Source organism: Manacus vitellinus, unplaced genomic scaffold (assembly GCF_001715985.3).
Source record: "Manacus vitellinus isolate BGI_N305 unplaced genomic scaffold, ASM171598v3 scaffold_26_pilon, whole genome shotgun sequence".
NCBI classification, from domain to species: domain Eukaryota; kingdom Metazoa; phylum Chordata; class Aves; order Passeriformes; family Pipridae; genus Manacus; species Manacus vitellinus.
In genome coordinates, this window is record NW_021939960.1 from 10,016,128 (window position 1) to 10,030,261 (window position 14,134).

Here is a 14,134-nt window from a genome sequence, read left to right on the forward strand (position 1 = left end):
CTCAGAAAGCCCCCTGAGCACAATGGAGCAGGTTTCTCCTCTTCCCTCCTCTGGGAAGCCAAGATTCCTGGCTGCCCTTTTCCTTTCCCCTGGCCAGGTGTGGGATGAGCGGCTGGCCAGGGCAGCAGAGGCGTGGGCTGCGCGTTGCCTGTGGGACCACGGGCCCCCTGAGCTGATGAAATATGTGGGGCAGAACCTCTCCATCCAGTCGGGCAGGTGAGTGCCCTGGGGGCAGAATGAGCTCCTGGGAACCCCCCAGACCCCACAGCAGAGGAGGAGTAGCAGCAGCCCTGTGGTCAAGAAGCAGAGAGGCTCTGAGCTGGGCTTGCACAGGACTGGGATGCAGCTGAGAGGCACACCAAGCCCCTCTGGGGTGGAGAAGGGTCCAGCTCTTGCAGAAGGGTAAATATAGGAAAGCAGAGGTGCCCTCTGTTCATTTGAGAAGTGGGGCATTACTCCTGTCTCTGCCAGGCACAGGGACCAGGGAGATGTGGGTCCTAAATCTCCACCACATGGCTGAGAGCTCAGGTGTCTCCATGAAGGTCCAGGTCTTCTGGCCTTGGGCACAAGCGGGCTTGGCACAAGGCTTTCATTGCCCCCTTCTCCCCCAGGAATGCTTGGTCCTGATAGGCCCTGGCTCCAAACTGTTTCTCTCTCCTCAATGTGGAGCCTTCCCTTCCTCTCCTTCACCCACAGCCTCTGGTGTGGGGGAGGTCCACATGGAGTGCCTTTCGCAGGTACCGCTCGGTCACGGACATGGTGAAATCCTGGCACCAGGAGCAGCAGCACTACTCCTTCCCCCACCCCCGCGAGTGCAGCCCCCGCTGCCCCAGCAAGTGCAGCGGCTCCGTCTGCAGCCACTACACGCAGGTGAGCCCTGCAGCCCCCACAGCCCCCGGGACCCCAGAGGGGGGCCCTGTGCAGCTCACAGCCCCTCTCCCAGCAGCAGCTGGGATCCAGGATCAAATCCTGGCAGCTGCCAGCTTCAGATCCTGGCAGCGTGTCTGCCGGTGGCAATGCCTTCCTGTCCCGGAGCCTTGCAGGATTCAGGCCGTTGCAGGGAGGTCCCAGGGGCTCACAACCCACTGAAGAGCAGCTGGGCCCTTCTGGCCTGTTGGCAAGGAGGTTTCCATTACTTTAAGGCTTTTTTTCCCCTGCTTTGGCCTTTTTTCCCTTACTACACCACTGGTAACTCGAAGGTGGTGAGTGAAGAGGAAAAAAAAGCCCCTTTGTACTTTTGCCAAGTGTGAACCCTCTCCTCTGTGATGGAGCACAATTACAGCACCCAGCTGTGTTCACCTCCCCGGGAATGCAGCCCCTTCATCCCCTGGCACATCCCCCAACAGCCTGGCCAGCACAAGGTGAAAAACTCCCCTGCTCCTGTGCTCGGTAGCAAAGCTGTACCAAACCCTGATTACCTCCTCTGCACAGCTCCAGCCTTTACCTGAGCACGTGCATCCCCGTGTGGCTCCTCTATGGGGGTGCTCAGGGATTCTCGGAGTTGCAGAAGGGCAATATACAGTTTTTAAGGAAGAAAGTCAGCCTGGGGAGGCTTTAGGAGGAGCTTCTGTCTCTGCTCGACCTCCCTGTGTGCAGGGTAAGCTGCTGGCCATGATTCAGGGTGAGGTCTGGGAGCTAATTTGGGTAAACTGGAGAAGTGACCCAGACGCTGCTGCTCACTCCTGTGAGCTTGGCAAGGCAGCCCCTTGCAGGGCAGTGCAGGCTGCAGGCAGGAGAGGGAGAGCAAAAAGTCACCCTCTGGTGACAAAGCACTGCCCGTGATGGGACAGCACCTGCCAAGGAGACTCAGGCAGGTGGGCTGTGATGCCCTGGTGGGACAGAGCCCTGTTCTGGGGTCTTGAGGTGATGGTCTGCGGGATGCCTGGGTGGATGGACATCTACAGTGCCTGTTCTCTGTCCTGGAACAGATGGTGTGGGCAACCTCCAGCCGCCTGGGCTGTGCCCTGGGCACCTGTGCCAACGTGCAGGTGTGGGGCAGCACGTGGCGTCACGCCATCCTCCTCGTCTGCAACTACGCCATCAAGTAAGTGCCTGGAGGGAACCTCCCTCCCCCTGCCATCCTCCCTCCTCTCACCGGTGACAAGTAGAGGTGTTGGTGCTCAGAGGTGATGCCCTCCTCTCTTTTTAGGGGCAACTGGCTGGGAGAAGCACCGTACAAGGTGGGGCGGCCGTGCTCAGCCTGCCCCCCCACCTACGGCCGGGGCTGCTCCAACAACATGTGCTTCTCCGGAGTCAAATCCAACCAAGTCAGCTGGTTCTAGGGCTGCAGCCCCAGGAGGAACCCCGGGAATGGGGTCAACCAGAATTATTTAAAACACTGACCCCCAGCAGCCCGGCTGTCCAACCTGCTTCATCCCCAGTGCCGCGTAGGAAACTGCTTTTCTAACCCACCTCTCCTGCAGTGCTCACGTCACCTGGTTGCTTCTCACTTTGGGGGAACTAGGGATAGTTCAGGTTCCTATTTTCTGAAATAGGGAAGGTTTGGGGGTGCATGGAGGGAGTGGGGCTGGCTGGCGTGGTCCCTGCTCTGCAGACTCGGGGGGCTTTCCCCACTGCCCCCCTCGGTGCTAAGGCAGAGTCTGGTGTAAGCAAATACCAAGATGTTCCCTCATGGTGAGCAGCTGGAGAAGTGGGGAACCCCGAGCGTGCCCCTGCTCCACAGCAGCCCTTCCAGCCACGGGGACCCAGCTCTGAGCCCCCAATAAAGCAGCCTGGAGACCCCCATGCTCGTGTCGGTCCTCCCTCACTCACAGGCAGAGCCTCGGGGTTACACCAAGCCAGTGTCTTTGCTCTGGTTTGGAGGGTAAACTGCAAAGTGGTGCAGAAGCCTTGGGTGGGGCCACGGGCTCTGGGCACAGGAGATGCCTGGGTGCTTTGCTCCATCGTGTGGGAGAAGCCAGCACTGCTGGGTCACCAGGTGATGGTGATGCTGAAGGGCCACGAACTCCCTGTCCCACCCAGGCCATTCCATGTGATCCTGCTGCCCTAACTCACCCCATTGCCCACATTCCCTCCCTCTCTGGAACCTCTCAGCAGTCAGAAAACTCAGAGGCCCCCAGATTTCCAGACCTTGGATCTGAGCATCCAGCTGTGTATTCCTATGCCACAGCCCTCTGCATCCTGGCAGCACTCTTCCCACTGCACGCTCCCTTGGGATTTGCTTTTCCATCCAGAGGAGCAGATGTCCCTAAGTTTGTCCCCTCAGGGCTGCAGGATTTCAGTAGTTGAGGTGCTGGGGGGTCCTGGGATTGACGAGGATCCCTTTGTACTTCCTTCAGCCTGGCCCTGTCCTGAGATGTGCAGGGGATGTGGAAGGCTCTGCACTGCTGGACAATCACTTTTTCTGCTCCAGCTCTGAATTCTCCATATATTTGGTGTCCTCTCAGCAACCCTTCTTGTATGTAGTCCTGCTTGCCTCAGGGCAGCCCCCAGGAGCCTGGACTGCTCCCATCACAGAGCCACTGGTGGCACAAGGGCTGCCACAGCCCCACGGGGAGTTTGGGGACCCCACCTGCACATTTGCCACCATGAGGTCTGGGGTGCTGCGGTCCCAAAGGGAGGCACAGATGTCTGTGAGTGGCTGGGGCACCCTGAGAGTCCCTCCAGTTTGGGGAGCAGAGGGAGACAGGGAGGAGCTGCAAACTCCCTGTGCCTGGCCCAGCACTCAGGGTACCACCCTGCATCCCACCACAGCATCCCTGCAGCTCCCCATCCCCAAACAACCCCCCCCAGTTCAGCACCAGGCAGACAAGTCCCAACTCACGGCCGGGGCATTTTGCCCCTTGTGCCTCAGCCAGGCTCCACTCTGCCCCTGCCAGCCCCCACACTTGCCCCACAGCCCCTGGCCCCCCGTGCCATGTTTGCCCTTTGCCGCAGGTGGGCTCAGACATGGTTTTCCCACCGTGGGTGGGTGATGGCACAGAACTCGGCAGTGCCTGGGGCGCTGCAGAGTTGGATCCAGACGCTCCATCTCCGTGGCCAGGGGTGAACCCCAGCCCAGCCACTGCCCCGGCCTTGACACTGTCTGCAAACGGGAGCCCCAAAAGAGTCCAGTAAAAGCCATGTTTGAGTTTCTAGCTTGGCAGCAGTTACTATAGCTACAGCAACGGCACCTTGCAGATTGGTTTCCATAAGAGCTTGGTTACTATTTAACATCTCCACCCACATTAGCCCTGATTAAGCGAATCAATAAGATAACAGGAGAGGCAGGTTTCCTCGCCCTGCCTCTCCGCTGCTCCCTCCTGCCTTCACCCAGTTCCTTAGTGAGAGACATTTTTATTTATTTATTTAGATTTCTTTTTTTGTTCCTCTACTTCCTCTGGTTTTTCCACCCCAAGTCCCCATAGCAGTAGCCGGCGAGACATGGTCAATGTAAGCACCCAGCTAAGCGCTAAGATGGAGGCTCCATATGGTGAGTACGGCGTTCCCATCGCCCGCGCTGCCGTCCCGGCGTCGCTCGCGGGGACCGGGGCTGCCAGCGGGCAGCAGCCCCCAGCCCCACGCCCCAGCCCGCCACGCTGCCTGGCCCCCACCGGCTCAGGCGCCTGCAAAGGCTGGAGATGGAGGCAGGAAAAGGGTTCTGACTGATTTTTTATGCGATGTGAATACATCTGTGTATGCGATTTCTCTCTCTCCCGCTCTACTTGGCCCGAAGAAGAAGGCACGTGCCCAAGCCGGCAGAGGGGCTGCTGGAGGGTTGGCAGCACAAGTGGCAGCAGCTTAGAGGAGGTGATGTGCTGCCTCAGGACATGCAGCCAGCCCTGGTGCTCAGGCTGTGGGTAGCCTGTGGCACAGCCGAGCTGTGTGAGCGGGCACAGCGGGCACAGCCAGTGCTGGGCTCTGCCGAGGGCCGGGGCTGAGCCGTCGTTACAGCTGGGCAGGTTTCCCAGCAGGGAGTGCAGCACCTGGATGAACCACAGCCTCTGTGGTGCAGAGCATCAGGTGGCACGCTGCTGCCCAGGCTCCTGGCCTCAGGGAATGCTCTCTAGGCCTGTGCCTGTGCTCCCTGCATGGCTCAGCGGGCACCATCCCGGAGCAGCCCCGCGCCGCTTTGCTCCTTGGCTGTGCTGGGTGCCAACTGCCAACAAATCCACATGGGCACCAGGGCACAGGTGCCCCTGCCCGGGCTGATATCAGCTCGCTGTTATCCTCAGGACAGGTCAACTGTGCTGCTGCACAGCAAAGGGCTGGGGCTGGTTTGGTCCCATGTGATCTGGGAACACCAGTTCCCTGGATGTGGCCAGGGTGTGGAGTGAGGCCACAGCAGTTGAGGTGTCACAGTTATGAGGCTCTCCATCACTCTCCATGGCTCTCCATCACTCTCCATGGCTCTCCATCACTTCCTGTGGCTCTCCATCAGATCCTCATGGCTCTCCATCACTCTCAGTGGCTCTCCATCATACTACCTTGCCTTTCCTCTATTTTTCATGTCCTGCTTCTCTTTTCCTTTACGAACATGTGCAGCCCCCCCAGCCCACCTTCCAGCCAGGTGCCAGGAGGGCCTGTGGGACTCCCAGGCCACCTCCTCACACTTTGCTCATGGCCTTGCTTTGGGTGGTGGTTTCTCTTGCTCCAGACCTGCAGCCTCCTGTGGGTGCCACCTCCAGACCTAACCCACCCCTATGGTGGCATCCACGCTGCCCTGTGCATCCTGGCCCCAGTCCCCAACACTTCAGTACTCTGCAGATCACTTTATTTCAGATCACATTTCCCCATGGTGAGCCATGGGCTCATCAGCTTTTTGGTGGATCCATGGCCTGTGGTAATAGAAACATGTAGGAACTGCACAGGGTCTGTAGTAGTGTCACTGTGCTGGGCTGGACCAGGCAGCTATGGTCAAGCAGTTATGAAATGCTGAGTTTTAGCCTGTTTTTATCAGGTTGCTCATTTGTGCATCCCAGGCCCACAGGAGCCAGGTCCCTGGAGGACCTCTGTTCACCCCAGCCTCTGAGCTGCAGGATACAGAAGTGGGACTGGACCTCATACAAAGCTGGACTCAGAAAAATGCCCAGTTTTTGGTCTGTTCAGTGCAGGTCGTGGCTTTGTGTCCAGCTGGTGCTTCTTGGACAACATGCAAGGAGCCATGTAATGCAGGATGCTTGTGAACAGGTGGAACAGGCTCGATGGCTCTGAGATGTGCTGAGTGTCAGATCCTGGAGCGAGGGCTGGCCCAGGAGCAGTGAGTGCTGAGCATCCTCCATGCTGAAGTCCCTGCTGCTGGTGGGAGATGGCTCCTGGCCCACCCAGCTTGCTGGGACTGACTTGAACCTCCTTTGCAAGAGAAGGGGAGGCTCAAGGGCTGTTCCCATCAGCCTGGGAGACATGGTAGTGCAGGATGGCTGGATCTGGCTGCCCCCACATCCAGGGTGCCTGTGTCCAGCTTTGCCCCAGGGTGCAAAGCCAGCCTCATTTCTGTAGCAAGCAGCCAGCTTTGCCTGATAGAAGCAATGCAAGGAGCTGGACAAGCCCTTTAGTCACTTAAGATGAAGTTCCTCTGCCCACTTGCATCTGGCTCTAATGGGAGCAGCCTCTTGCCAGCCCTGGAACATCGGGGACCTAAAACACAGGCAAGCAAACATTTCTGATATTAATTTCCTCCTGATTTTTTTTTTTTTTAATCCTGGTTTTCTCCTAATTTTTCAGTCTGAGAGTCAGTGACTGAGCCACATGCTGAGCTTGGGCAAGTGCAGGCAGAGCCGGGTGCCGTTGGGTGGACGGGGAGGAATCGCTGCCCATCCCACCCGCGGCCGCTCTCCCATCTGCTCCCGGGGCCGAACAAAGGCTCCGACCGGCACCGCTGCCTGCGAGCCTGGGGCCGTGCGAGGGGGAGAGAAATAAAAAGTGTAACAAAGCGAGATGGGCCTCCCAGAGCAGAGCGAGAGGAAACTCAGAGTGTTGGCAGAAGGAGGGGAGCCCTCATAAATAAAACGGGTGAAAAAGTTATCCAAATAGAGGCGAGGAAGGGCTGGAGGGACGGGGGACCGGGCAGTGCTCCCCTGGCAGCCTGCAGCACTGCAGGGCTGGGATGGGGGTGGGCGGCAGGGTGGGCACAGCAGCCAGAATGCATCATCGTGAAGATGGTAAAGTGGTGGCCAAACCCTTCCCAGGGCCACTGGCAGTTTTATTCCCGTGCAGAGCAATGAGGGGGCTCACACAGTGGTGGTGGTGCTGAGTCCCAGCCCAGCCCATCAGTGCTGCTCTCCCAGCCCTGGAAGGACAGTCCATTCCAGCTGGCATGGCTGGTAGATGCACACCAGGGTTCACCTTCAGCACTGGATGAGCCTTCAGCCTTAGAGGGGTTGCAGAGTTATCTTCAGTTTCCTTTGATAGATGGAAACATTTTCTGATTTTTCCTTCTCCCCGTCCATCTCGAGGGCTCTGGGATTTCAGCCTCCATCTGAAGCCAGGGATATATTCAAAGGGGGAATCTGGGCACTGGCATTCAGCCTAAGGTCTAGCCCTCTCTTTGCACTGGTGGCATCAGTAAGATCAGGGAGTGGGGCATCCTCCCACTGCAGTTACTGCAACCCTCCCATCCATCCCCTGCCCCAGACTGCCATCAGCATTCCCCCCAAACCATACCTCGGGGGCACTCTTTTCCCTCCCATCAGACCTGTGCCTTGTGGAAGGGATCCAGGGGATGCCCTGCCAGGTGGTGACAAAGGTGGCCTGTCCCCAGCACCCTGCACTGGCCCCTGGCCAAGGGGGGAGTGTTGCCACAGCTCATGGAGAGCCACGGAGCTGGAGCACTGTCAGCATCCTCACCACCACGTGCTGAGGACAGGCTGGGAGCTGGAAAGGGCTCCACTGGGCAAACCAGTGCTAAATCCCTATGGGAATCTGCAAAGGTTGTGCAAGAAGGCAGGGGATGGAGAGAGGGTGAAGGCACCATCCTCTGCTGGGCAGCGAGGAGGGGATGAGCCCCTGGCTCCACCTTTATCCTCCTGATGACACTTGGGCACAATCTGAGCAATTGGTCTCAATCCCAGTGCAGGCAGCACTGGGAGCAGCTCTGGGGTGCCCAGGGCTGGTGGTTACAGCAGGGCCCAGCGCATGATCAGGGCTGGCCCTGATCAGTAAAGCAGCTTTGGAAAATAGCTGAAAAATGTGAGACGTCATTGCTGCTCAGGCGTTCTGGTCAGATGTGGGCAACAGTTTCAACTGAGGAACACAAAAGGAGGCAGAATTTCCGAATATTTTTACTTTTCATTGTGAAGCAATTATTTTTCACTGCCAAATGCATCTAGTTTTTTACAGCTTTGCACTAGATATGACCTGAACTGAGCTTTTCCTCCTTGATTGCTCATGTCAGCTGCTGCTTAATTCCTCTGTTTACACCTCGTGCTCTGTGTCCATGGCCCAGAGGCCATCAGGGACCAGTGGGTGTTAGGACACCTGAGACAGCCCCTTCCTTGTCCCCATTCCTGCTGTCCTTGCTGGCTGTTGGGGGAGGCTGTAACACTGGTGTGGCAAGGTCAGCACTTTCCGGTGCCTGAGCAGGGTCTTGATGCAGGCAGGAAGAAGCACAGGTATTTACTGGGATGCAAAAGGGACAATCACTGCTTTAGTGCCTTGGCCTGATCCCGAGAGTTATTTGCTGGTGCTTGGTGAAGGTTTCCCTGGGGAGGAGCTGGGGATGCTCCCCCCATTTCAGGGGCTGCAGGGATGCTGCTCAGTGTCACAGGGCCTCTGCACTTGCCCACAGGACTGTGACTTCTCCTGCCTCAGCCCAGCTGTTCACTGGGCCAGGGGAGTGAGCCCAGAGGGCTGCTGTCAGTGGGAAATGAGCTCTGGCTCTGCGAAGTGAGCAGCAAGAGGTTCTGGAAGGCTTGAGGAGTGTCTGAGATATGTTCTGAGCTTGGCAGGGCAGGTGTAGGTCTGCGAGTCAGACATACTGTGTTAGTCATCTGCTGACATCTCTTGAATGGAATTAAAAATGTTTACTTAGCATGAGTGCAAAGGGATGGTGAGCAATGGTGGTCCCACAGACAGCAAGGGCTGGGTGAGTTTTGTTTTGCATACAGCAGTATTTACAGCAGGGCCAGCAAAGGGGCTCAAGGCAGCACACAAGGCAGAGCCAAGGGGTGTGTCGGGCAGGGGGATGCCTGCAAGTGTCTCTGCCAGCAGGCCTGGGGTCAGAACAGGGCAAAGACTGCAAAAAAACATCCGCAACTGTTTGTGTTCGGGCTCCTTCTCTGTTTGCTTTCCTCAAATATTCAAGCAAACAAGGCTCCTGGCAGAAATGTATGTGGAAATGGCAAGTGTTGCAGAATTTTCATGGAAGGCAGGTTTCGAGGTAGTGGTTGTATTGTGAACCTGGGGCTGATGGCTCTGCTCTCCTGTGCTGGGCATGGGCACCACATTCCCAGCCTCAGCCTGAGCATGGACTGAAATTATCCAGCAAATCCCTTCAGGAAGTACATGCCTCAAAAAATAAAGGTAGGCTCAGGATGCTCCACTGAAGTTATGAGAGGAGCAGCTCCATGCAGAGCAAGTGGCTGTGGAAAGGCACCAGCAGTCAAAGGTTCCTGGCTCCAAAAAGCTGCAGGGTCTGTGAGGCCAGACCAGTCTTTCTATCCCAAAATGCTGCAGCCACCAGAGGGACTCCAGCTGCATCCACACAGTAACAGGAGCTCTGGTGCTGAGAGGCAGACAGGGACCATCACTATGGGCTCAAGCCCCCCTGAGCCCCCAGCACCAAGGTGTCACTGAGGGCACAGTCAGTGCTGGCACCTCCTGATGGGAAGAGGACTGGCAGTAGGGAATGGATGACACTACATGCCTCCTACTGTAGGTCACCAAGCATGGCCCATCTCCTCTGTGACGGTGCTCTGGGAGCCCTGACACCTTCTCCTTCTCTGGACATCCAAATGGGTTTTGACATCCCAATTTCATCACAGCCCTACAGACCTCTGACTTTGCCCCGGACTTCCCAGGGCAGCACCTTCCCTGCAGCTTTGCCCATCCATCTGTCAGGGTGGGTGGCTCAGCTCCTGCCACTGAGCACAGGGCACCCAAACCCACCAACCAGTGGTGGGGACCAGTGGGCACCTTTCACCTGCCTCTGCACCAGAAACCTGTCCCGGCCATGGGTGTGTGTGAGATTTTATAGGCGATAACACCTGGGAAAGTGGGAAACACAAGGAGAGCCGTACACTCAGCTTCCTGGCATGGCCCAACGCTCTGGCTGGGAGAGCCAATGTCAACAGATAGACCTGAAGGAAGGAGTAAAACCAAATACCTGGGCACTTCTCAGAACGAGAGCTGTAAAACCTGCACAAACCTGAACAAGTGCCACAACACTGGTTTATGTGGTCAGAATCAATAGTCGAGCCCACTCAGCGTGTTTGCTGACACATAAACGACAGCCACCGTGCCATGTTTATGGCCCAGTGCCCTTCATGGAGGCTCCAGAGCCCGGCTCCTCTGCCCTGCTCAGCCACTTCTCTCCCCCTCTGCTCCCAGGGGAGGCTCATCATTTTGCTGCACGGCCCCCAAGATAAGAGGCTGACACCCCATGGCTGATACCCCATGGTAAGAGACTGCTGCAGCTCCTCTCCAGTGTTCCAAGCTGCCCTGGCTTCCAGCTGGCTGGACAAGTCCTGCATCCCACCCCATCGCCAGGGTGGCACTGTCCACCCCACCACTCCAGTGAAAAGCAGCGGCTCAGCATGGGAAGAGGATTCTCTGGTGCTACTGTCACCCAAGGAAATCTGGCATTGGGCTGTGAGGCTGGGCAAGGTGTCAGGTTAGTGGACAGGGCAGCACCAGGGAGCTCAGCAGAAGGCATAAAACAACACACACCCACATACACCCCGTGGAAAAGGGCCCTGCCTGTGCTGCAGTTTCCCATCCAGCTGCCTGGCCTCTCGCCTGCAGCCACCACGGCTTGTGAGCAGGAGCAGGCCCTGCCCCAGGGATGGGCAGGCTCAGCCAGGTGGAGGTGCCCAGGCAGGGAAGAGTGTGCAAGGCACTGATGGATTCCCAAGGGAACCAGCCTGGTGTCGGCAGGGCAAAGGCGGCATCAACAAATGAAGGGTGGAATAAGGAAGCAGGAGGGGCAACAGGACAAACACCCAGATCCACAGCCCTGGCTGCTCTCCTGCCTAAAGTCTGCTACCATTGAGGACTAAATGGTGGTGGGATGGAGGGGGTGGAAGCAGAGCCAGGTAGTGCCTGTGGCTCATCCATGGGTGTGTGCCTGGGGACTGCCATCGGCTGGGAGAAGTCTGTGTTGACTTGGGTGTGTTTCCCTGTTATAGGCATTAAAAGCTGTGTGGAAACAGAGGGGTGAAGGGAGGTGTCATGGGGTTACACACAGTTCAGTCTCGGCCCTGCCCTTGATGCTGCTCCCTGCTCCATGTGGGAATGTTGGGCATCAGTCCCCACTGCAGCAGCTTCACCTCCAGAAAAAAGCCCAGAGAGGGCAGCGCTGGGGTGGCAGAGAGAGGTTTCTTGTAGTCTAGCAGTTGGAAAATCCCTTTTCTTCCAGTGGGCTTGTCTTGGATGGGCTGTGGGACAAGGCACAGCTGAAATCTCAGGCTGCCTGGGATAGGGAGCACCAGGTAGGCAACTCCCACCTGCCACGCTGCTTCATCCCTATGCCTCCTATCCCACACATCATGATGGTGGCTAGAAGGGGAGACCAAGGTTGTTGCTCAAGGATGTGGTGTTCTGGGTATTTATATAAAAACATTTTAAAGAGAAAACAGTCAGCCCCTCCCTGGAGAAGGAGTCAGACCCACTCCCGCTGTCAGACACACCCAGGCATGTTTTCTGAATCAACCTCCAGAGCTGCATGTGTGGCCAGGCACCCCCTGCCCAGAAGAAACCTAGTGGCAGGCCAGAGAGCAGGGTGAGGGCACCTCTGAAAGGTGGCCCAGAGAGCAGCAGGTACTGCTGCGGGTGCAGCTGCAGGGCACAGACCCAGGACCACCTTATAATTTTCCTCTGGGTAGCGGCCAGAACCCTTTAAAACCTGCAGCTCTGCAGCACAAACTCCTGCTCCCCATCAAATCTCATTGTGACCAGCATTAAGGGATTAGCCAGTCCCTGCTGCTGCGCTGCAGCCAGCTCCTGGGCATGGCTCGTGCCCCGCTGCCCTCGGGGGGCTCACCCACGGCTGGACAGCCCCATCCAGGGGCAAGACTCCCTTAGCTCTGCCCACGGAGCTGAGCACCTCTGGAAGATGAATGGCAGCAGATACGACCTGCTCCAGGAAACTCCAGGTACCCCCCGCGCTCCCCTCGGCGCTCGCAGCACGGAGAGAAGGGGCTGCGTAGCCAGGCTGTGTGAGTGAGGGGCACCAGCACCCCCAGGGCCTCCCGTGGGGATTTGAGCTGCCAAAATGTGCTTATTCCCACTGGTATGGCTGGTTCCCACCGGTATTGCTGGTCCCCACCCGACGGGGCCCCGCACGTTTTGCTTCGTGCGGGGTGAACGTGCCAGGTTTGTGGGTGCTGATGGCTGATGTCCCCAGGCTGGTTCTGGGGCTCCAGAGAGAGGCACCCCAATGTGGGTGGCATGTTGGTGGGTGCTGTGACTCCTGGGGGAAGAGGTGGTGGAGTTAGGCTGGCATCCCATGGACACTCCAGTGACTGCCTGTGCCGTTTGCAAAATGATTTAGTCATTCTCAGCCCAGCTCCCAGTGTCTGGCATTACTGCCCTGTGCTGCAGTCTCAGCAGGCCTGGGGACGGATCCTGCCACTTGCAGCACAGCCTCTGCTCCTGAGCCACATCTGCAGCAGGACTTACCCAGTCCTCATAATGAAAGCTTAAAAGCAACTAAGAGAAAAACACTTCCAACTCTAACATTACCAGTTGCACGGAGTTCTTACCAGAGTAGATTTTGGTTCCCCCTCCATGGCCCCCTCCAGAACTTGTCCCCCTCCAGCCAGCTCTGTGCTCAGCCCCAGCACTCACAGGGACCTTGGTGAGGAGGTGAGGAAACGAGGAGGCTGAGTGGGCTCAGGGTGCTGCTGGAGGGGCTGCAGGCACTTGGACATGTTTTATTCATCCTGAGCCCTGCACCCCTGTTGCCTCACAGAGCCTCATCCCCAAAACACCCCAACATCCCCCCTCCACCCTGGGGCACAGCAAAAACCCTGGGGCTCCTCTGGCTTGAGCAATTCCCCCCAAGCAGGGCCTATGCTGGCAGTGGGGTTGGTGCCTCCTGTCCAGCCTGTCCAGCCTGCACCCATCACCACCCCACGGGACGAGCTCCCCACGCCAGGGCTGAGTGGGGAGCCACGTGCTGGGGGCTGCTCCCAGCAATACCTGAGCTCTTTATCAGCTGGCAATTCATTTAGGAAAGTTCATGGCTTCAGTGTCCCGTGATACGTTCGGTAGAAATGGTTCATTTCCTCAAATGATGTAGTTTATGGTCATAATATAGTTTAATATTTTTATGATACAAAAGGCCAATGGCACTGGGTCTTACAGGAATGCAAAAGGAAAAATAATAGCATTATCCAGTCTTGGAGACACAGGTCAAATACTCAAAGGCTAATTAGCAGTTTCCCATGTCTTGGCCCTGTCCTGAGATGTTCCCCCAAAGTTCAGCTCCCCAGCTGGGAATGACTTTGCCAGCCAGCCCAGGGCAGGAGGAGGGCAGCTCGAGCAGCCCACAGCTTGGGGTTCAGGAAGACACTTTCTGCCCTTGAGGTGCCCTTGCTTGATCCTCCCCTGGGGCCATTGGCTCAGACTGTCCCCTTGCTACCCCTGTCCTGCTGCAGCTCAGCCTCCACCCTCCTCCAGCCCCCCCAGCAGCTTTGCAGATTTTTGCCTTGATTTTGAGTGAGGGCTGATCCTGAGAGCCCCAGCAGCCCCTGGAGGTCACTTCCAGGCGTGGCTTGCTGATGCATCCACCTTTGCAAAAAGAAATTTAAAAAAAAAAAAAAGTAAAACTTGATGTGTAACCATTGTTGATTTTGGCTGTTCTCCTCCCCCTATTGCTCCACAGCTGGAACGATTCAGGGGCTGTTTCACGTGTGTACAATGAACATATAATGTCAACGAAACGCAAGAGCCCTGCAAACAGCTGGCAGGGCTGAAGGCAGGGACTTGCTTGCCTGTCAGACTGTGAGCTCAGTAAGAATCCTCGTCCTGGGAAGCT

General features: G+C 57.2%; 2 protein-coding genes across 2 annotated transcripts in view; both read left to right on the top strand.

Annotated features, from left to right (window-relative positions):
• The window catches only part of R3HDML (R3H domain containing like), a 9,637-nt gene extending 7,355 nt beyond the window's left edge, over window positions 1–2,282 (top strand). The window contains exons 2-5 of the mRNA XM_029960428.1: window positions 98–216; window positions 738–870; window positions 1,929–2,044; window positions 2,150–2,282. Coding sequence (XP_029816288.1) covers window positions 98–216; window positions 738–870; window positions 1,929–2,044; window positions 2,150–2,282 — 501 coding nt within the window. The remainder of the gene's footprint in view (window positions 1–97; window positions 217–737; window positions 871–1,928; window positions 2,045–2,149) is intronic.
• A 1,989-nt stretch (window positions 2,283–4,271) lies between these two features.
• The window catches only part of HNF4A (hepatocyte nuclear factor 4 alpha), a 34,257-nt gene continuing 24,394 nt past the window's right edge, over window positions 4,272–14,134 (top strand). Inside the window, exon 1 of the mRNA XM_008920019.2 lies at window positions 4,272–4,432. Within this exon, the coding sequence (XP_008918267.2) occupies window positions 4,384–4,432 (49 nt within the window). The 5' untranslated portion in view covers window positions 4,272–4,383. The remainder of the gene's footprint in view (window positions 4,433–14,134) is intronic.